Source organism: Podarcis tiliguerta (genome assembly GCF_965153285.1).
Source record: "Podarcis tiliguerta genome assembly, chromosome: 8".
Taxonomy (NCBI): domain Eukaryota; kingdom Metazoa; phylum Chordata; class Lepidosauria; order Squamata; family Lacertidae; genus Podarcis; species Podarcis tiliguerta.
The window spans coordinates 36114935-36136453 of record NC_139541.1 but is presented as its reverse complement, the minus strand read 5'-3'; the positions used below and the strand labels follow the sequence as shown (position 1 = coordinate 36136453).

Sequence of the window (21519 nt, the reverse complement as noted above, 5' to 3'; positions counted from 1 at the left end):
TGGAAAGAGGACAAGGAGAAATACGACGGGGCTGACTTTCGCAACTTGCCTTGCCCCTGACTTGATCCAGACAACAGCTGTCTCAAATATACAGTCCGATCCTTACGTGAACGTGGAAGGAGAAGCGGACGGGGGGGTTGGAAATCACACACGCAAACCAGCCCCCTTAGCGCTTAGCAATTCAAACAGACGCGAGAGCGCTTGGAACGACCCCCTGAAATCGCCCAGGATTTCCAGCCGCAAAGCGAAAGGACGATTCGATCTCCTAAGGAGGTTTTTTTGCAACTTTGAAAAATATGGGCCATTTAAACCAGCGGACTTGGCTTTCAAGCAGGAACCTCTTAAAACACACGCAAAACAAAAACAGGGTAGTGCGAGGCGTTTTGATCAGATCTGCAGCGATGGCCCCACCAGTGATTCCTAATACATAAACACGCGGGTTCCCCCCCCCTCCCACGCCTCCTAAATCTATTTAAAAATTAATACAGCAAAGTAACCAGAAAGTCCCAAATAGTGTATAGAATTCTGCCCCCGCTCTCTTTAATTCAAATGAATATGCACACACCTCTCTTTCCTGTACACAAACACACACTGTTGACATTTTCTTCTAGCTAGCTCACAGCTGCATTTTGTACTCAGGACTGCTACTGATTTTCGTTCTCGCAGTTATAGAAAATCAGGATTTGGAAGCCTCTAAAGACGGCTACCCTTCTGGAAATCTAAGCACGGTGGGGAATCTTCCAAAACTAGTTTAAAAGTTTCCCAAAGTAACAAAAGGAAATCATGATAATAAATAATAATAATAATAATAATAATAATAATTCACGTAGGTATCAGAAAATTGTAGTCAAAGTGGCAACAGTTTATTAGCCAAAAATATATACTTTCTTGTACAATTTGGTTCACACATATGTACATTTTTTTTTCCTTTTTACTATATATACAAAAAAGAAAATGAAGACGCCTATTTCGCACTGGACTTCCAAAAAACCTCACAAATTCAGCTAATCCAGATGATAGCACAGAAGCAGGGGTGTTTTTTTTCTTGGTTTTTGTAATTTTTTTCATTTGATACATGGACATGCGTACAAGTTGTAACTATACAGAGAATTTTATTTTACAATCATTAGAACAATAATTATAAAAAAATTAACTATGATGATGACAACGCAGATAGAACCATAGCTGCATCAAGTTGGTTCTGAGGCCTGGAAGAAAAGGAACACAGAAGAAAAAAAGAAGATATATAGAGATATATCTTGAATACTGATTTCTCTGATCATCTAATAGGCAGCCAGAACTGGAGACTGCAGCGGAGCTTATGCTTTCTTTAACATGGAACAAAAAGTCTTTGAAAACATTCAAAAACCATGAGCAAAAACTACTCCAATTTTATGCGGAGTGGGGGGTGCCCTTTAAAGGCTAACAGATTGACTGCAACATAAGCTTTTGCGGAGTTCTGAAATGCACTAACCCGCCTGCTCCTTTGCCTTTAGTCCATAAAAACTGATGCCACAATCCATATGTTAGTCTTTAAGGTGTCGGGAGAATCTTTTCTTAGTTTTGCTGCAGCAGATTCACATGGCTAAGCCTCTGCAGTTTTATAGCCACTCTAATATGTTAGAGACATAATCCTTTTACTTATTTTTTTTTTATTTAGGCCAAAGCGCTGTGCATTTTTTAAGCACTATCCAGCAACCTTGCAGTGAACACTATTTCACTGCTAAATGCAAGTTATGAAATATATGTACATTTATGCACAAGCATATGTACTCTCTCACACGCAATCATGGCGCATTCTTTCTAGTCAACGTGCAGACACAGTTGACATGCATATTATAACCAAAGAAATATATGTGTGTATGCATATGCACCAACCACACAATTAAATCTATTCATTTCATTAGGGTGCGTCTGTGTGCGTTTGTGAATGCACACTTGTACATAGCCAGGATAGATTATACATATAGGTGTGCATGTGCAAATAAATATATGCAGATATATCACACACCTAAACTCCACAGGTATGCAAGAGAGCAGAGTTTACATTGGCCTGTCCACCTTATTTCATAGACTAAACCGATATTTCAATTTGGCCAGTTTTGAACTGGAGGATTAAAAAGGAGGTGATCAGACTGGGAATTTTCTTCTTCCCTATATTGATTTTAACAAGACACTAAAGAGTTGCAGAGGGGACCTCACAAGCACTAGTTTACAAATTCTGGAAAACTGACTCTGCAATCTTTCCTTGGTGCTCTTATCTAACATCACAAAAGTGCACTAAAGCTGGCTTGGAAAATGAATCTCAGAGGGACTGGAACCAAACTGGCCATTTATAATTCTTCCCCAGTCCTAAATATACATGGTGGGGCCCAAATCCCTCACATGTTTACTTGGAAGGAAGTCCAAGTCCTGGTTTCAGTGGCATTTACTCCCAAGTAAGTCTGCAAGAGATTGCATCTTGCAGGGCAGCAAGTCCCATTGATGTCAATGGGAATTGGTCTACAAGCAAATTCCTCTCCCTTTTTAATGTACCCTCTAGGACATAGATAATCTCTTACCGCCTCTGAACTGGTTGAAAAGCTGTCTTTATTAACTTTTTCTCTACTTCCAAGGCACTAGATCGATCTAAAACAAACAAAAGCAAACAAAGAAAAAAAAAGTTCCTTTTTTTAAAAAAAAAAACCACCTTGGATTTGCTTCTCTAAGGTTCCTGAATTCATGTCACTCTTAGCAACTTAGCTCAGTACATTCTTTTTTAAAAAATGAAAAAAATGAAAACCTGTTAAAGAGAACCCAGATCCTAACCACGTCCAGTATTAAAATAAAAATGCTTCATTTCAGTGGGATTTTGCTTGATCGCTTCAAAGTGTGTGCCTAAGGTCACAGAACACCTGGATTGCCAAACCCATTTTACATGGAAGTAAAAAAAACAAACAAACCAAAGACCCACACCTTTGATTTCAGTTTGGGGATTTCTTTCCTAGCAAATATAATAGAGGAGGTTTTTTTGGGGGGGGGGTGTTAAATGTGCTTTTTAAAATAGGCAGATGATACCATCAATACAGAGAGCACCAATTCTGACCACAGCAACTAGAGTATCCCTTACTGGGAGAATGCATTTTTAAAAAAAAGCTCCCCCAGTTTTGAAGGCAATATTGGTGGAAGTTGTTGTTTTAAAAAGAAAGGGCCCCAGGTAAAGGCCTTCTGATGTATTTATTACCAAGTGATTCTGAATGGGGAGCCTGGCACTGAAGTCGATAGAATAGGAGACAGAAACTGATCCAGCATGATATTGCATGTTCGTGGGCTGTGGAGAGATCCAGCCAATGTTTCTGTCCGAAATATAAACTGAATCTTTAGGCCAACTAAGAAAGCCCGGACCTCTTTTGGGAAAAGAGATATAGAGAGTCCAGAAAAGGGAGCAGTCAGGGTCTGACTGTCTTTCCCCGTCATAATGAATTGCTTCTTTGGGCTTCAAACCCTCGAGGAATACCTCTCGCTTTCGTCGTTTTTTATTCCACCTACTCTATTCTGGAGCTTCCTTCTAAGTCTACCATTTGCGTTCTTATAAATTGTTTTAGTGGTAGCCAGCTTAGTTTTAATCAGAGTAGACCCACTGAAATGAATGGACTCAAATTTCTTCAGGTTCATTTCAGTGTTGTCTAAGGAAACTTAACTGAATGTCACATAAGTCTCAGGGAATAAACGCGCAGCCTCGCATACAAACCCACCCTAGTTCAAACTTCTCTCCCCCACGTAAGTCCCATGGATCTTAGGGTTGCAGCCAAGTTGTTTTCCCCCTCCCCCTCCCACCTTGCCTTTCCCCCCTCTCAGGTATACGCCTCCCTCCCATCGAAGGGGTTACCTGTTCCGGAGGACTCCGCGCTCTGCGCTTGGTCCGCGGGTCTGGAGAAAGCCGCGATAGCCGCCGCGCTGGGGGCCGCGCTGGGGTTCGCCCCCCCGAGTCCCAGCAGGTGGGGAGTGTTCAGTAAAGTGAGCGGGTGGGGATGGTGGTGGTGGTGGTGATGGGGGTGGGCCGAGAAGGCCCGGCTGGACCAGTTAGCGAATTTGCCCAGAGGGCAAGAGGCGACCAGTCTGTGCGCGGGGCCCGGGGCCGTCGGAGGAGGCTGCGGCGGTGCGGGGGCTCCCACCAGCTGGAGGCTCTGGGGGGTGGCTGCTGCCGCAGGGGGGGAACCTCCGCTGGGGGGAGATTTCCGCGACGGGTTATCCGGGCTGGTAGCCGTCTCTGCTAAGGACCAGATCTTGGGCTTAGGAGGCTGCGCTTGCGGTGCCAAAGCGGGGCTGGGAGCCGTTGGGGGGGACGCTGGGGAGGAAAGATGGCGCGGTTGCTGCAGCTGCTGCTGCTGCTGGAGAGCCGCTGGCGAAGGCAGCTCGCCCGACGAGGCGCGCTGACGGGCCTCCATAGCCTTCAAGAAGCGCTCCTGAGCTCCCGGCAGGTCCTCGAAGCCGTCGGAGCCCTCCGAGTCGGTGGTTTTGGCGTCGGAATGGAGGAGCACCGAATCATCCGGCGGTTCCTCGTCCTCTTCCTCCTCCTCCTCGTCGTCCTCCTCGTCGTCCTCCCCTTCCAGGAGAAGCTGCCCCGCTTTGGCTCCTGGCGCCCCGCTCTCCATATTCTCGGTGTCGATGTTCTCCAGGTCGATCTCCTCGTCGTCGGGGTCCCGCTTGTCTCCTTCGCCGTCCTCTTCGTCGTGCTCGCTGCCGTAAGAGTTGCCCTCCTCGTCGGTGCGGCTCCGCGGAGCCCAGGTCATTTTATTCTCCTTTTTGAGGCGCCGCCGGGCGTTGGCGAACCAGGTGGAGACCTGCGTGAGGGTCATCTTGGTGATGATGGCCAGCATGATCTTCTCGCCTTTGGTGGGGTAAGGGTTTTTCCGGTGCTCGTTCAGCCAGGCCTTGAGGGTGCTGGTGCTCTCGCGGGTGGCGTTCTTGGGCCTCGACGGGTCGCCAAACTGGTACTGGCCATAGGGGTAGAAAGCCGGGTGGTGGTGAGGAAAAGCCGGGTGCTGGACGCCGGGGCCCTCCTTCAGCTCATACTGGGCTCCCTGGAGAAGGACAGAAAAAATGGGGAGGGGGGCGTTACACAGAGCAACTAACGGTTAGCCATGGAAATGGGCTCTTTCAAGGAGGGGAGAGCCCCCACACCGGTTCAGTAGCCCTCTTGACTCCCAAAGGGGTGGAAGATAAGTCGAGCAATATATTCGACGGGATCAAATGAATCAAGGGCTGCGCGGCTGTCATTCTGCCGGGTGACGAAGAACGCTGTGAGACTCGGAAGCTTGCCCTTTTAAGTTCGATATGGAGAAGTGCGATTCCGCCAGCAGTTTCATAATAATTTCTCCTTTCAAAAGTTATAAAGGGGATTGATGTGTATGGGGGGGGGGGCGGTTGGGAGCCTGCCTGTTATTTCTTAAATCCACAGAGTTCTAGAGGTGTCCCAGCCAAGTTTCTTGCTCAGTCCTTTTTGAAAAGTATTTTCTATAGCGAGTTGAAGGCGCACACGCGCGCGCACCTCGCTCACGTTTTTAAACTTCTTGGGTCATTCGCATGCAGCCCTGGCCTTCAGAACTCGAGAAACACAATCTCGAAAAGTAGCTGGGCGTTATCACATATATGACAGAAGTGAAATAGGTTACGTATATATTCACACACACAACCCCCAAATTCACACACAACCCCCAAATGAGACGTGGTGTGGGAAGACGAGAGGGATGCACAGCATATGCCATGCATTTAATGGGAGATCCTATTAAATCTCCCATTGTTTCCTTGAGAGAAAACATAACAGATCAGGGTATTATTAGACAGGGGCTGTAGTTGTTTTTAATTCACCGCTTGCAACTTTGCAGAAGTTGGATTTTGGTTTTGCTTTAAAGAAACGCTCAGGCTTAACTTGACAAAATCTCTGCTCGAAGTTTCTGTGTGTCTCTCCTCTCCCCACCCACCCCGGCAACTTGCACAACGGAGGTGTTGCTGCTAAACCCCCTTTAAATAAAAAAAACAAAACACCCTTTTGCCTGACGATTCCTCCGCGCGCTAGATGGAACTGTCAATCAACCCCTCACGGAAAGGAGGAGAGAGAGAGAGAGAGAGAGAGAGAGAGAGAGAGAGAGAGAGAGAGAGAGAATACCAGCGCCCATTTGTGTGCAAGGGTTTTGATGGGTATGGGTGTCCGTATTGGGGGAATTGTTAGATTTCCCTTTTTCAACTTTCATTGGGGAAACACGGGCCTAGGAACGGCGCTCTGAAACTATATTCAAACTCTCGAAGATATATGGACAACAAAAGGACTCAGTAACTCCTTCCTACAACTCTCTGTTGAAATCAGGCTCCCTTATATTATGAAAAACCCGGACACTTTATTTTCTGCTAGGTTTGGATCCCCACAGCAGATCTTTTTGCTTCCAAGCCTTATTAATAGTAACATGATTACTGATTTTCAAAGCGGGATTCCAACTCTCCCCCCCCCCCCGTCTCATCCAGTGCGTGTTATTCACAAGGAAAAGACACAATATGGGATTGTTCTTACGTTGAGAAAAGACGATCAAAGACACTCACGGAGGTGATTCTCTTTCTTCTCTCCCCCCCTCTCCCACCCGCTGCCCTTGGTTCAGTTCAGTTCTCCACACACCCGGAATTATTTGAAAGCTGCATTGAAATTAATACGGCCCATTACTTCCGACTAAGCAGTGGTTTAAGGATCCGGATGCCTCTCTTTTAAAAAATAAATATATAAATAAATAAAAATTTTAAAGGTCACGGGAGGGGCCGCGAACTGTGTCCCAAACTCTGCGAGTTATTTTTTTTAAAAAAAATTAAAAATAAAGCCGAGGCAGGAGTTTTTTTGCATGCTCTTCTCAATCTGCCGAAGAGAGATTTTTAACCCCTCGCCTGCTCGGCCCCCTAGCGCACCCCCGGGCCCAGATCGAGAGGGGGGGGGGGAACCAGGAGACCGAGCTGGTCACTTGGAAAGCACCGTCAGCCAATTGCACCTTTCCCTGCGTCTTCGCTTTACGCCCGCAGCTGTGCAAAGTCACATCGCAGGCGGAGTTGGAAGAGAAAGAAAAGCTGAAGATTCCAAAAAGAGAAAGAAAGGGGGAGAAAGGAGGACTGCGGGTTTTTAAAGGGAGAAATCTGGAGTTGGGGGGGGGTGTCAGAGAGCGGGAAAGAGAAAGAAGAGCGGAATCTGTGGACTCGTCTCCTTACCAGCTGCGGGAAGATGGGTAGCTCGGCGGTGTAGGGGAGGAAGGCTCCGTATCCCTGAGCAGCCGCGGCTGCCGCGTACGGCGCTCCGTACATGGAGGAGAGCACGTTGGAGAGCGTCCCCGTCGGGCTGAGGTCTGCCCCGCTTCGGGAGCTGCTGTTCCCTTGGCGATCCGACGGGTAGAGCGGCCGGATATACTGGTATCCCAACTGGGAAAATGCCATGGCGGGGTGGTGTGTGGTTGGGGTGGGGGGGTGGAGAGGCGAGGAGGGGGGGAAGAGGGGAAGGAAGGGGGGAAGGAAAGAGGGGAGGGGAAAGAGGGAGGGGGAGGAAAGGAAAGAGAAGCGAAAGGAGAGAGCGCGAGGAAGGAAGGAAAGAGAGAGAGAGAGGCGCAGAAGCGAAGAAAAGGAGCCCGGTCGTTCGCCCTTTGCTCGCCTCGCCTGCACTTTTTTAGTGCGTCTCAGAAAGTCTGCCAGGCATTGGCGGTGCCGGGTGGGTTAGCGGGGTGGGGAGACCAGGCGAGGCCGGGGGGGGGGCTGCCGCTGCTGCCGCCGCCTCCTCCTCTTCCTCTTCTTCGTCTTCTTCTTCCTCCTCCTCCAGCCGCTGCTGCGTAACGATCCTCCGTCTCTTTCTCCCTTCACTTTTCCTATTGATCTGAGTGGACTCCAGGTCAGGTCCTAACAGATTGCTGGAGATTATTGGAACTCCCGCCTTTGATTGACAGCCGGAGTCTCTCTCTCGAAGCTCCTCCTCTTTCTTTTAAGTCAGTCTCTCGCTCGCTCGCTCTCGGTTTCTCACTCCGGCTCTTTTCTCACTCCCTCCCCCCGCCACTCACGCCTTCCATTTACTGACGTCGCCGTCTTTTATTTGAGTGCTTTTCAAATCTGGTGGAAGCCATCGCCAATCAGTCCGGGGTTTGTACAAAGATTTAACTCAGTCCAGGAGAGTTGTTGCTTAAAACAGAATAATAATAAATATTATTGCTATTATTGTTATTATTACCATGATTAAAATAATCTCCCTTCAGAACAAAATGTATCAACTAGAGTTAAGACAGGGATCCGTGCAGAGTTGTGGCACACGCAGGCTCCCTTCATTATTATTTTTATTGTTGTTTTTATTATTTTGCTGATTGTCTCCACAAAATTATTCTCCCAAACTCCCTCGACTCCCCCCTCCCTCGCGCAAATTAACCTATTCGTTCCTGGAGCTGTTGGACTGAACACTAATATAGATTTAAAAGTCTGCTTTCACGCTTTCGCGAACCGCCCCCTACCCACCGTGAATTTCTCTTTTCGCACCGAATTTTGAAGTAGTTTCTTTAACACAGTAGGGCAAAATACAGTAAAGGTGGAGAGAGAAAAAGGAGGGGGGGAAATAAAGTGAGACGGGGGAGTTAGCGAAGTTAATTTCCCTCCTAATAAGAAACTTCAAAGGCTTGTAGGTCAGAATTTTGACATCAAAGGCGAGAAAAGAAGGCAAATTAAAATTTTAACAAAGGAGACGTAGGGGCAGCCCCGTGGGCCGTTGGTAAATAAGCGGTGTGAAAAAAATGGGGTGGGGGCCGGTGGTTGGGAGACACCACACATGCAGACAAGGAGACAATGACAGGCATCTGAATGGAACTCATTAAGAGCTTTTTGTCTTGGTGCTAAAACTCTAATTAGGAAATTTATGATCGTTTTGCTCGGTCCCTGGGTTCTTTAGCGGTGCGCGCAAAGGAAGGGCGAGGTACCACTTCCCTGAGTACCTGAACCTGACAAAACTGTAAGAAAATCGCAGGAGGGAAAGAGGGGTTGTGGGCATGAGAGAGGGGGGAACTTTTAGGGAGAAAGACCCCCTTTTGGTTCAATTATTGCTGGATGTTATAATCGGACGTTGTTCCGAAAATTGCCACCACCACGTCATCATTTTTCTTTCGCAAATGCACGGGCATTTAATTGACTTGTGCAGGGCGAACTTGCACGTATTTACTCAGAAGTAAGCTCAGTGGGGCTTAGTCCCACATGTAAATATTGCAACCGCACTGACTTAATTTACCCTCACTCCCCAGCGATGGCAAAATTGCTTCTTCTCTTGAGAGACTTATTTTGCTGTTCATGAGACTCTACTAACCTTTTCATATTCTCACTCACTCACTCTCATACACATTTTACCGTAGTGTAGATTTCTTATATGTTATTATGCGTATGTCGTTTGACAGCCTTTTCCAGCCTTCGGTTTACGGTCATGCCCTAATTTACGCATAGTTTTGTATACACGCACAAGCACGTCTGCATGGACATGGTCGCCTCGGTGCACGCGCGTACACATCAGCAAAGCGTCTTGCGACACTTTCAGGGCTCGCAACATTGGCGTCAGCCTTTAGTGGGCTACAGTCCATCAGATGCATCACAGTACCTATTTATAGATTTGGCCATCTGCTTAGGAGCCCCTACGCACCTTTACAGGGAAGTAAGTCCGGCAGATAAAGTTCTGGTCAGAACTCACCTGGGGACATGAGTTTTCACTTTGTGGAATACCCCCTCCACACACACACAAAAGAAAAAGTTTCTAAGCGTTTCAAAGTTACAGTTAACGTGGCATCGCAATTTCTCCTCCGTTTCCCGGATCCCGCCGGGTATATTACTTCTTCCACGATATATCTTGAGTGCTCTCAGATAATCGCCCATTGTCCCCTCCCTCCCTCCCTCCCAGCTTCCAGTCCCGTCTGGGTTTAATTTTATAACTCTATTCCTCTTTTTTATTTTTATTATTATTATTTTTTAAAATGAAGTGCATGTCGGATTAAACAGTTCGAGAAATCGACCTTGATAGCTTCCTCTCGTAAACCTCTCCCGTCTTGTAATAAACGCGGATTATATCCAATAGCAAGAGTCAGAATTAAAATTCTCGGAATCAATAGCGAGCAATCTCGAAGAAACATCTCTAATCGTATTACGCTCCTCTTGATAGCTTTCCCTATCTGCTAATCTAATGCAGTCTTCTCTGTATCCCATCTCCAATATTTTTTAAACTTTTCCTCTTGGAGTTTTAGAAGTGCCGTGTGATGGGTGGATATCCCAATATTCAACTGAGTTTCGATATTATTATCATTATCATTATTAAATATGGGAGGGAGGGAGCGGGGGAGAAGAGAGAGAAAGAGACAGAGAAGCACCCTCACGAGAAAACGCCAGCTCCCCGTTTTACTTGCTGTTTTGTTCTATATTATTTTCAATAACTTAGTATCTTCCATAGGGCTAAGATGGTGGTGATTTGGCAGAGCTAGGACGGGAAAAGTCGATTAGAGACCAAGGGGAACCGGAAGGGAGAAACGGTCGAAAACCTCACTCCTCGGTGCAATTTACTCGCGAGTAATCTTTGCCTCCTCTTCCAATATCGAGAAGGGACAGTCTCCCCAAGGAAGAAAAAGCAAAAGGTTTTGCCGATTCTGTTTCTTGGCATCAGACTGGGATTGGGACCTCAGCTCGTTCAAGTTGGAGTTCCCTAAAGAAATCTTAGAGGGTTAAACACACACACACGTGTGAAGCCTGGAGGTGCTGTCGATATCATAGTCCAGGCGCACACGCGCCCTTCCTTCAAATCTCCAGATACTCTGTTTCCCCTCTTACAGCCGTCATCTCACTGTCCTGCATTGCAGGACTGTCGTACGGATCGGCTGGGGCGCTTTGAACCCTGGAAAGGGCCCTGACCGGAGTTCAGCCGTCTTTAGCTTGACTACAGGCGCCTTTCAGTGGCGTGTAAAACCAATATACAACAGACGCGTGGGGAAAAGAGTTGGCCAGGTTGCATTGCAAGCGGGGTGCGGAGAGGTGCTGGTGGGGCGCTTCGGAGCCCAACGGGCGCTGTACCCGAGAGATGCGCGTAATAGCCTCCCTGCTACGGCTTCCCTCGTCCTTCCTTTAGTGAAAAGCAGTCAGCTGGAGGAGGAAGACCGGCGGGCGGTGGTGTGATGATTAACCCCTTCCTTTCCGGTCAACCTTTCCTCTCGAAAAAAGCCTCCTTAATTGCTTAAAAATAACAAAAACAGCAACACGAGAAGGTGTGTGTGAATATTTGCAAGCCTGCACGTGTACTTTATATATGTCCAACGTGTGTGTGTGTCTTCATGGGTGAGGTATATTACAATTAATTCGTGCACGAATTTTTAACAACGTGATTTTAGACACACGCACCCGTTGTGATCCTCAACTTCTTAATTTATGGGAGCGATCCACAGCCCGCCTTTGTGCCTCTTTGCATCCCCAGCCTCTCTGTTTCATTGCCAACGGGGACAGGTAGCTAGCGGTTCTCCCAGGCTCTCAGACAAGGAGTTTTTCCTCCGCCCCTTCCTGGCGACGCCGGGGATTGAACCTGGGACCTTCTGCAGGCGCAGCAGATGCTCTACCAACTGAGCCACGGTCCCTTCTTCTCCCGGATAATCTCCGGAGCAGCTAGGTTGAAACAAAACTCCTGGGTTCTGAAATTCCCCACCACGTTTCCCACCCTGCTTGGTTTCCTCAAGAAAGGGGGGGGGGTGATTAATTTTATAAACAGCCTTTTTCAATACAGGTCGAGCCTTTTAATAAGGAAAAGAGACACGTGTTGTGCAGGGCTTGGGACTTTGAGCGACCTCCCTCCTCTCCCTTCCTTGGTTCACGGTCCCGGGGGAAGAGAGGGGCAGCTGGCCTGGTGGGACGCTTCTAGCAGAAGCGAAGGTGGAAGAAAAACGGTTGGGCGGAGAAACTACAGTTTCCTTCTATAGTTTCCCCATTCCCAGATCAAAAGGGGACACCAGCACCCCTCTTTGAGTGTGGCAAGTGTGGGGTGGGACAGGAGAGGAGAGGAGGTGGTGGGAGCATTGTAGTGGTGAAAAATGAATGGGGAGCGCAGGGAATGGAAAAGCCAGTACCTAGGGGTTGTGTGAATCGGGGAGCAAAGGGAGGAAGGAAATCTCAGAAGGCCGGCAAGGGCGGCTGGTGGCGAGGCGAGAGTGGAGGGTGGGAAGATCGCAGCAGGGGAAAGATCCTCAATCCCAGTTGCACGTGGAGAAGCTGCATGGAGGGGCAAGATGGAACGTGTGAAGCAGACGTGGGGAGGCTTCGACTCTCCGGATGTTGCTGAACTACAACTCCCATCAACCTCAGAGAGACTGACCGATGGATATGGGTGGTGGTGGTGGTTGTAATTCCGCAACAACCAGAGGGCCAAAGGTAACGATCGCCTGGCGTGAAAGGTGGCAGAGTCGTGTCTGCGTGTTGACGGGATAAGCGTTTGTAGAAAACTTCCACAAGTTGCAAATTTTAGGGAAGCGAGCCACCGAGGCGGGGAGAAGAGGAGACCGCCCCCGTTCTCGGCCACGGGCTCTGCCAAGAAAAGGAAAACCAGCCGGGCCGAGCCACTAGCTCCCGCCGACACGTGTCTTCCGTCTGAGATCTGTCAAAAGCCAGGAGCTTTGCTTCTTGATCTGTTATCCCGGGACTAAATAAGAAGCCACTTTTATTCCTCCACCCTTCCCACTTTAAGGGCTTCATTTGTTTTCGACAACTGTAACCATATTATATATTGCTACTTCTACATACCTGGGCTGGGGTCTGGGGCGGGGACGGGTCTCGCACCTTTCGCCCCCCCAGTTCTAGACATGAGGCGAGGTCAGGGTTATTCGACCATGAATGAAGTGCATTCTGTTCATGCTCGAAAATACTCTCGTTTTGCTCCTCTTACTGAGGAGCTGAGTCCTGGCAGGCTCCCGGGTTGAAGCACTTGCTCAAATATTAAGGCCTTCTCCTCCCTGGAAGGGGGCATGAGGAGAGAGAGGGACAAAGAGAGAAAAGCCTTTTTCTTTACCGTCCTCCTCCCTCCTCGCGCGGCACAGTTTCTATAGGGGTTGCCGTCCTCTGTGGGTCTGTTTCCCGCAGGGCTCCTCTGCTTTTAACAGCTGGTGGGATTTCCACAGAGAACTCATTACTTCCCAATTGCTTAGTTAACATCTCCCTGGTGAGATGAAAGATATACCTGTTGGATTCCTGCCTGCATCTGCAACCCTTAAAAAGAGCCTTTGGGTGGGTGGTGGTAGCAGTAGTAGTGGGGAGTCCATTCGTTTTTTTAGATGCTTCCCATAAGCGTCTCCCCCAAGCACCACACATTTACGCTGTCGGGTTTTTGCTTTATTTTGCTTTTTGTAAGGATGAATGTGGGTATTTGGCAAATGGGGGGCGGGAATTCGCACAATCCTAACATAATTATTTATTTGATCGCATTTTATATCCCACTCCTTCTCCAAGGAGCTCAGGGTGTCGTACATTGTTCTCTCCCGCCCCTCCGTATGATCCTCACAACAACCCTGTGAGGTCAGTTAGCCTGAGAGTTGACCCAAGGTCACCCACTGAACTTCATAGCCGAGGGGAGAATCTGAACTCTAGTCTTCCAGGTCCTAGCCCAGTGTTTCTCAAACTGGGGTCCCCAGGTGTTGGACTACAACACTCCTCATCCCTGGGCCCTGACCGTTGGCCAGCTGGCTGGGACTGATGAGAGTCATAGTCCAAGAAACAATAACAACAACATCGGGAGAGCCCCAACTTTAGCAACCCTTGCCAGGGGTGCCAACTTGAATAAAATATTGGGAGGCCCAGGTAAATCCCGCCCCACATAATCGATCACATGACACGGTGTGCACACACCATTTGAATGGCAACACTCATCAACTTTGGGGGCTGCCCCCAAATGTTTTATTGGGGAGACCCTAAGTGACCTCAGCCCCTAGGAGTTGACTCCTATGTCCCTTGCTATACTTGAGGAAGGGAGCGGGGGATAATCTCGCGCGGGGGGGGGGGTACTGAGCTATTCATTTTCACTTTAACGTCAAGCATAGGAGCAAACTCCTTGGATCCGTGGGGGCTTCGGCCCCCACAATAAAATATTTGAGGGGGCCTAGCCTCCACAAAAGTGATGGGCATTGCCATTCAAATGGTGTGTGTGCACTGCGTCATGTGATCGATTATGCGGGGCGGGGCTTACGTGGTCCCCGCAATATTTTATTCAAGTTCTCACCCCAGCGTCAAGAGATCCGTTAGTATTAGATTAAGGTGTCCGGCTCTTCCAGCGTCCAGCCTCCAACAGCGTCCAGCCAGATGTCTCAAGGAAGCGATGGCCTCCAGCATCTGGTGTTGAGAGGTATACTGCTCTTTCATATGGAGGCTCTTCCACAAAGCATCCGTGGCAGGCAGGTTGAGTATATTTCAAAGGGCGAAGAAGGTGGATTCGTTCCCCCTTTACAAAATCCAGCCATTCTGTCTTCTCTATCAAAACGTCATTTAAACGCAGCCTCCACACCTGGATTTTTGTTCACTGGGACACACTTAACAATTGTACCTAAGAATTGCGACTGAACTTTGCTTGGATCTTGCTTAGATCGCTAATTTACAGCCATGCCCTATGCACGTTTCCTATGAAACAAATACCTCTGCACTCAGTGCTGCTCCTCTCCAGCAAATGATCACCCAATGATAGCTTTTTCAGCTCCAACCTAAGCAAGTTTACTCGGAAGTAAAAACCCGTTTCAGGCAACGGAGCTGGCGCTCCAAGATTGAAAGCTAAGCGGAGATCCTGCATCACAAGATGTAGTAGACATGGGATCCTCCTCCAGATGTTTCAGAATTTCCCAGAGGTCCCCCAGCAGCCAATGGTCATAAATGATGGACTCCGTGGTCCAAAACATTTGAAGGACAAGGGTTCAAATTGTCCCACTCAGTGGGCGTGTCCCTGGCGCCAGTCGCCATCTCACTGCGGTAGCCTACTTCACAGGGTTGTTGTGAGAATAACATGGCAGAGAAGAACCGTGTAGGTCTCCTTGAGCTCCTGGGAGGCAAGGCGGACTATATATGTAAGTAAGGAAAAGTCCATGCTCCCCCTTAAAAAAAAATGGAGGAAAAGAGGAATTTGCTTTGAACCAGACCGCGGGCCTTCTGTCGGCCTCCAGCAGCTTCCATCACCTCTGAGACCATTGGTCATGCTGGCTTGGAGCGGGCGATAAGAGATGGACTCTGATAACTTTGAGGGGAGGGAACGTAGCTTCCTGATCCACCCTGTAAACGCCCCAAAGCGACGTGAAGCTAAAAGGTGCTAATTAAGTCGTCCCAAGCAATAGGTAATTAAAAGAAAAGGACGGTCGGGACGGGGGGTGTCATTTAACACCTTCCCAATTGCTAGCTTCTGCTCGAGCCCTCCTTCTCAAAACAAACAAACAAACAACAACAACAACCGGGCCCCGCTGACGTTTTCTAAGCTACCGAATAGATAGCGCTCTCCGCATTCCTTTATCCCATATGGGATCAATCTTGCGCTCGCCTTCTTGATCAACGATTCGTTAATTGCGGTCACGTCTGATCCGGGACAGCCAGCACAAAGCGAGACGGTCCCCCTTCCCTGGCTAAGGGGGCGCTGCCGATCTCTTTCCACCGGAGATCAACATTCCCCAACAAATACGGTTTTGCTTCATTTGCGAGCGATTAGGACTGAGGCGTCGCTGAAAACGTTTGTGGTTGTTGTGTCTACTGCTTCTTTGCAGTTGATTTCTTTTTCTCCTCCTCTTTGTTTTTATAAAATCTGCAAGGGTCCCCTGGGAAAGAGCGGGGAGTTGGTAGTTACTAACAATAATAATAAAGGGCCTTCCTATAAACTCCAGTTTACTTAAGAGTCTTGACAATAAATTGAGGTGGAGGGAGAGATCTGCTCTTCCACTGTTGTTATAACCAGTTCCTAGGTCCCAAATGAGTCCATATAGAAACCACATTAAAGGTATTTGAAGCTACCACCTTGTTAAATTGAAGCAGGTCCAAATCTAGTCCGTGCTTGGATGGGAGACCACCTGATCTACACCACCTTGATGGAAGATTTGCAGTAGATTTGAGTTTGATAACCTTTTGTAAACTGCTTTTGAAAACCTCTGGGAGCTATAAAGTGGAATACAAGTATTCAAAACCATATGAATGAATGAATTGCCCTGTGAACGTGATGAGTAGGGATCAGCACTCAAATTGTAAGAGGGCAGAGGGGGCCTGCCCTGCTAAACTGTCTTTAGAGGGTAGGTGTGCTTCTTTGTAGCGGCACCCAGATAGTGGAATGCCCTCAAACTGATATTTACTTGAAGCCAACCTTGTTTTCATTTCAGCACCAGTTTAAAACCTGGTTATTTACTCTAGAGCTTAGTAATTGTTCCTCTCATTGTTAAATTTATAATTACTGTCACTTGTGTTTTAAGATTCTTTATTATTGTTACCCGCTCCGCCTCCCAACACATACACATACTTCAAAGATATACAAAAATACATACCCATTACAAAGTATCTTCACACTGAGATAAAACAGCTGCTTAGTCTTCTTAGAAGGAAGTAAAGCACAAGGAAGAAAGGAGAAACCTAAAGAAAGTGAAAGTGGGGGGGGGGGAGGAAAATAAAGAAAATCCACTCCCAATGTGTTGTTTTTTTTATTTGTTGCTTTGATTGGTGTACCCTGCCTTGACATACTCCTCTAGAGAATCTCTCTCTCTCCCCCCCCGCCCAGTCTGTATGCCACATCTAAATTTATCAAATATTAAAACAATATAATTTGGAGCAGTGATAGGGAGGGATTTGAACTCTGGTCTCTCTTGTTTATATTCATCATAGCAGAGGAGTTCTCAGGCTTAAATTCTGGGACTTCAGACGGTCCTGTTGCCACATCTTTCACTATAGTCAAAACAAGGAAGCATCCTGAAGAATGTTCACTTCAGTTCTGCCCCCCCCCTTCCACCATGGAAACCACATTTTCTCAAGGGGTTCTAACATGGGGCCCACAGAGACTTTCCCTGGTGCTTGTGGAATGCCTTCTGCCTGCTGAAATGAGAATTGAAAAAAGCATCCTATTGTTGCCAATAGCTTTGATAGCAGTGTGCGCTTAGTTGTGGTGTGTGTGCACAACAGCCTTTCCCATTTGTAAATGTGCCTGCATTCCCCCCAAATGCTGGTGACTTCTGCTTTCTCTGCACAAACTTTGGCCCAGTTATCACTAAGAGGCCTCACTGCATATTGAATGCTCCTATGATAATATGGTCTTTTGTACAACAATATTTCCTTCAAAACAATAGTTTTAGTCATATATGCAGATTTAGTTATTGCTCAGCTGGTGAAAGCTCCTTTGATCAGTGGATTAAGTTTTCTTTAAATGTGTGACACACCTGATAGGAATGTTTACTTGTGTGTGTAGCATTACGTCATATGAGCTGTAGTCCGAAGCGGAACGCCTCAGAACGAGCAGATCGCCACAATGAGAACTAGGCTTGTACCTCCTTGGTGGTGAGGAAAAGGCCCTTTGCGCATTCTCAGAAGCTCTGCCATGCCTGTTACCCCATTGCATATTCCAAAGCAAAACCCTCACATTATAAACAATCAGATCTGAGGTGAGCTAACTCCTGCTCCCTTCTTCCTCTGTGGAAGAAGACATACTGTTATATTTTCACAAGCGCGCCTTAGATCTTGCAAAACATAAGGACAGCAGAGACTGGATCCAGATGGTGTGATAGCCTTCTGGAAAGAGAGAGCAAGCGCTCTCTGTCATTAAATGTGAAGGCAAAAGGATTTTCTTTTGGAGGTGGGGAGTTCAATTGAAGGTTATAAAGCCTCCATTTTAATAGGATCGAAGTGAAATTAGTTAATCTGGAAACACTCGCCAACAGCGGCTCCAGGAGTCTTAAGTGCTTTCTAAGCCATTTAGGGGGGCGGGGGGGGGGGAGAGAAGAAGGGAAGGCAAAGTACCTGCACAGAGAAAAAGCAAGTTACCAGAAAAATGTACAGATGTCCAAAGCATCTTTAAGTTCTGTGTGTTTTATTTTCCCCTATTGCAAGTAATATTGCTGCTGGTTCTTAACACTCCCATATCCCACAATATTGCCATAATGCTTCTTAATATAAGGACCAGTGCTTCTTAAAATTTAATAAACATAAGTAGCCTCTAGACTCATCTCACAATGAGCAACTCACTGGGCAACAAGCACTGCCTGTCACATTGGTGGTCCTTTCACAAAAACTACCAAAGTATACTGAAGTTCTGTGTGGTTCCTGAGGTCTTATCTCAAATCATGCACTTATCATTGAGGCCTTAAACAAGATTTTGAAGGGAAGTGTAGCCTGTATTCAAACCAAATTCCTTCAGGTCTGGGATACCTTGGAAGCAGGGGAAATTCAGGCCCAAAGGTCAAATTCAGCCTGGCCCTCCAGGCCTCTCTATCTGGCTCTTGGACTCTCCTCAGACCACACCTCTTTCCCCTAGGCCACACCCCTCACAGACCTTGCTTCTCCAGTGTTTTTGCCTGCCTGGAATGTGCCCTTGAATCGTGATAATGCCTCTGGCTTGCCTGGATGGATGATAAAGTGGTGTATGGCTCCCTGACGGTTGCCAATGAGGGATTGTGGCCCTCAGATTGAAAAAAAGGTTCCTTTTTCCTTCCTGCACTAAAGGTTATAGCCTGTGGTTTATCTTCTCAGGCAAATCAGGTGACTGCCTGGAGTGCCGGACTTTGTGGGGAGGGCTATCTATCTATCTTAGCTCACTCTGTACTCAGCTGTTGAAATAAACAGGCCAGGATGATGCTGGCATCTCTGATGTTTTGCTATCATTGCATTAGCCTTCTTTTTAATTTGTATTTTTGTCTTTTGAAACGCATTATTGGGAAGGACCTTAGCATTGTGGGAGGCTTCCCATGCAAATGTTTCAGCTTCAACCTCTGGCATCCCCAGGTAAGGTTGGGAAAGATTCCTGCCTGGAATCCTGGAGAGCAGCTGTGCTGGCAGCAGAGCTAGATATGGGCAATGTGATGACTATATAATCCAGGGTGGTTCCCTAATAAAAGGTACTACATCTGTACCCATTCAACATATGGCATGTTAGAGCTTGTGATCAGATCCGTGGGCATGAATGCATTGTCTTATGTGACAGCGATAAATCATGCATCAGTGTTGCGATACGGCCTGCAAATTCAGTTCAATAAAGTAAACAATATATTAAAAGTTGGGTAAATGAAGGACAGTGCAATAATTAAATCTGCATAGATGACTAAAGTGAGCAACAATTAAATCTGCATATATGACTAAAACAATTGTTTTGAAGGAAATATTTTTGTGCAGAAGGCCCCAAAAGATGATCTCTTTGGGCATTCTGCCTGTTCTGTTTCTTGCCCCCTTTTCTCGCCTGTCATAGTGGAGCAGGGATGGGGAAACTCTGGACTAGGGGCCAAATGAGGCCCACCTGGCCCTCAGACTTCTCCCCAGGCTTCACTCCTTGTGGGATGTATTATTACTAGAGCAGACAAGTACAACATTTTCCTGTTGCCTAGAATGGACATACAGGGGAATGTGGCTCCAGGCAGAGAGGACTTTTCTGTCATACCTGCTCTGGAGCTTCCTCTCCCTGTGTGTGACCAGGTAGATGGGGTGACCGTAGTTGACCAGCTGAAAGGGCAGGCCACACCATCATCTCTCTCTTGGACTCTTGCTCTCCTGGCTCTTAGCCAGCGCATGGCTCAACCTTCTCATAGGATGGAGCCCACAAACAGAAAGTCCGAGATGTAGCTCAGACTACTTTCCACAAGATAAAGCCTGCCTTCAGATTACTGCTGTGGACGGAATGTGAGTAAAACTTTAGTCTTACTTTTAAATAAGACCGTGTTGTGTTATTATTATTTTAAGAGGGCAAATAAAGGGGAAACTTACCAGGAGCAATCCAGACTGGACAAGCCAGACTGGATTGCTTAATCAAAGGATTCTAACAAATCATCAACTTGCTTCCAGTAAGTTGCAATGGGAATGTGCTCTGCTGTTTACTCACTAGCGTGAGTGAGGAGGCATAATATCAAAACAATATATCCTCTCTGATCTACCTTAACATTCCCACACTCCTTGCACGTCCTGCTTTACATTGCAGGCAGACTCTGAGTGGAGGACAGAGAGGTACATATGTTTAGAAATCAGCCTACTCTACGAAGGTAAAACTAAAAATGATGGCTCCACCCACTTTGGGCTATGGCTCCACCCATCACTAGCATGCAGCCCTCAGAAGTTTGCCCATAAGAAAATTTGGCTAATAGCTTCAGTACTTCAAAGAAAGCATATCCCCACACCACACCACACCACACACTTAACGTTCCCTGGTATAGAATTTTCTCCTTACTGTTCTATGATTTCTCCCGATTTGGGAAAACAAGGCCTTGAAGGTTGTCTTTCCTCACCTCTTTTCTGCTGCCTTTCTTTATTTTAAACTTTAGAGGTATAAACTTATTTTTTCCTGGAAAGAGTCTGGAGGCAGAAAGAGAGAGAGGAAGAAATACCCCCCAACACCTTCCACCAATTAGACTGAAGTTTGTTCTAAAAAAAGGTTTTTATTTAAAAATCATTATATAACTGTTAGTAAATGGAAGCCTCTCAAAGCAACTTTCAGATCAAACTTTTTGATTGTTGACCCTGAAGGTGATTTATAGTTTTATTTATTTTAACAAGTTATATACTGGTAAACTACAATAGTCTCTAAGTGGTTTACAAAGATACAATATAATCATTCATCATCACCATCATTAGTCAGTTAAAACTATAAACTCAAACTTCAGTTAAAATGCTTGCTGGAATTAGAATGACTTCATTAGGCACCAGAAGCTCCCTACAACTTCCTTTTAAAAATGTCCACGTAATATTTAATGGATTTTTATTTAGCTTTATAAATAAGTGCTACAATTTAAATCAGATGGAGAACCTGTTGCTCTGCAGATGTTGTTGGATTTCAACTCCCATCATCCCTGACCATCCCTGACCATTTGGGGTCCATGTTAACTGAGACTGATGGGAGTTGGAGTTCCATGACATCTGGAGAGCCACAGGTTCCCTGTCTATGGTTTAAACAGAAATACACTGCAGTGGAGAAGACCATAGCTCAAGTGTGGAGAACCCTTGGCCCTCCAGATGTTGCTGAACCACAGCTCCCACCATCCCTAGCAAATGTGGCTGATGGGAGTTGTAGTTCAGCAACAGCTGGAGAGTCAAAGGTTCCCCACGTCTGCCATGGATAGGGTGTGACCTGTAAGGCTGCTCCTCCATCTGCTGTACAGCTGCTAACTGTTGCTGTGCAACCCTGTTCACCCTTTCCTCTGGTTCTTGCTATCTAAACTGGATATAGACTGGACAGCTCTTCAGTGGAGGACTGCCCTCTGTAAAGTAGGACACATTCTCACCCTGCCTTCCCTCTAGGCACAAACCAGATCTGAATCTTCTGTGCTTTGTGCCTTCAGACCACAC

At 46.9% G+C, this 21519-nt stretch overlaps 1 protein-coding gene across 2 annotated transcripts; it reads right to left on the bottom strand.

Moving 5' to 3' along the window:
* Nucleotides 1-841: 841 nt before the first annotated feature.
* IRX3 (iroquois homeobox 3) lies at nt 842-7931 on the bottom strand. 2 transcript variants are annotated; one of them, XM_083454632.1, is made up of 4 exons: nt 7225-7931; nt 3869-5063; nt 2562-2628; nt 842-1208 (listed from the first exon to the last, which is right to left on the bottom strand). In XM_083454632.1, exons 1-4 carry the CDS (start codon nt 7444-7446, stop codon nt 1154-1156), a joined length of 1539 nt encoding a protein of 512 aa, XP_083310758.1. In that variant the 5' UTR covers nt 7447-7931; the 3' UTR covers nt 842-1153. The 2 variants fall into 2 exon arrangements, with proteins under 2 accessions (XP_083310758.1, XP_083310759.1); XM_083454633.1 differs by lacking the exon at nt 2562-2628.
* Between the last annotated feature and the right edge of the window lie 13588 nt (nt 7932-21519).

What these genes read in the sequence shown, in the direction of transcription:
- IRX3 (XM_083454632.1), bottom strand. Translation starts at nt 7,446, where the DNA reads ATGGCATTTTCCCAGTTGGGATACCAGTATATCCGGCCGCTCTACCCG. An exon ending in TACCCATCTTCCCGCAGCTG is followed by an intron (nt 5,064 to 7,224) that starts GTAAGGAGACGA and finishes GTCCTTCTCCAG; the next exon opens with GGAGCCCAGTATGAGCTGAA. An exon ending in TTTCAACCAGTTCAGAGGCG is followed by an intron (nt 1,209 to 2,561) that starts GTAAGAGATTAT and finishes CTTTTCTTCCAG; the next exon opens with GCCTCAGAACCAACTTGATG.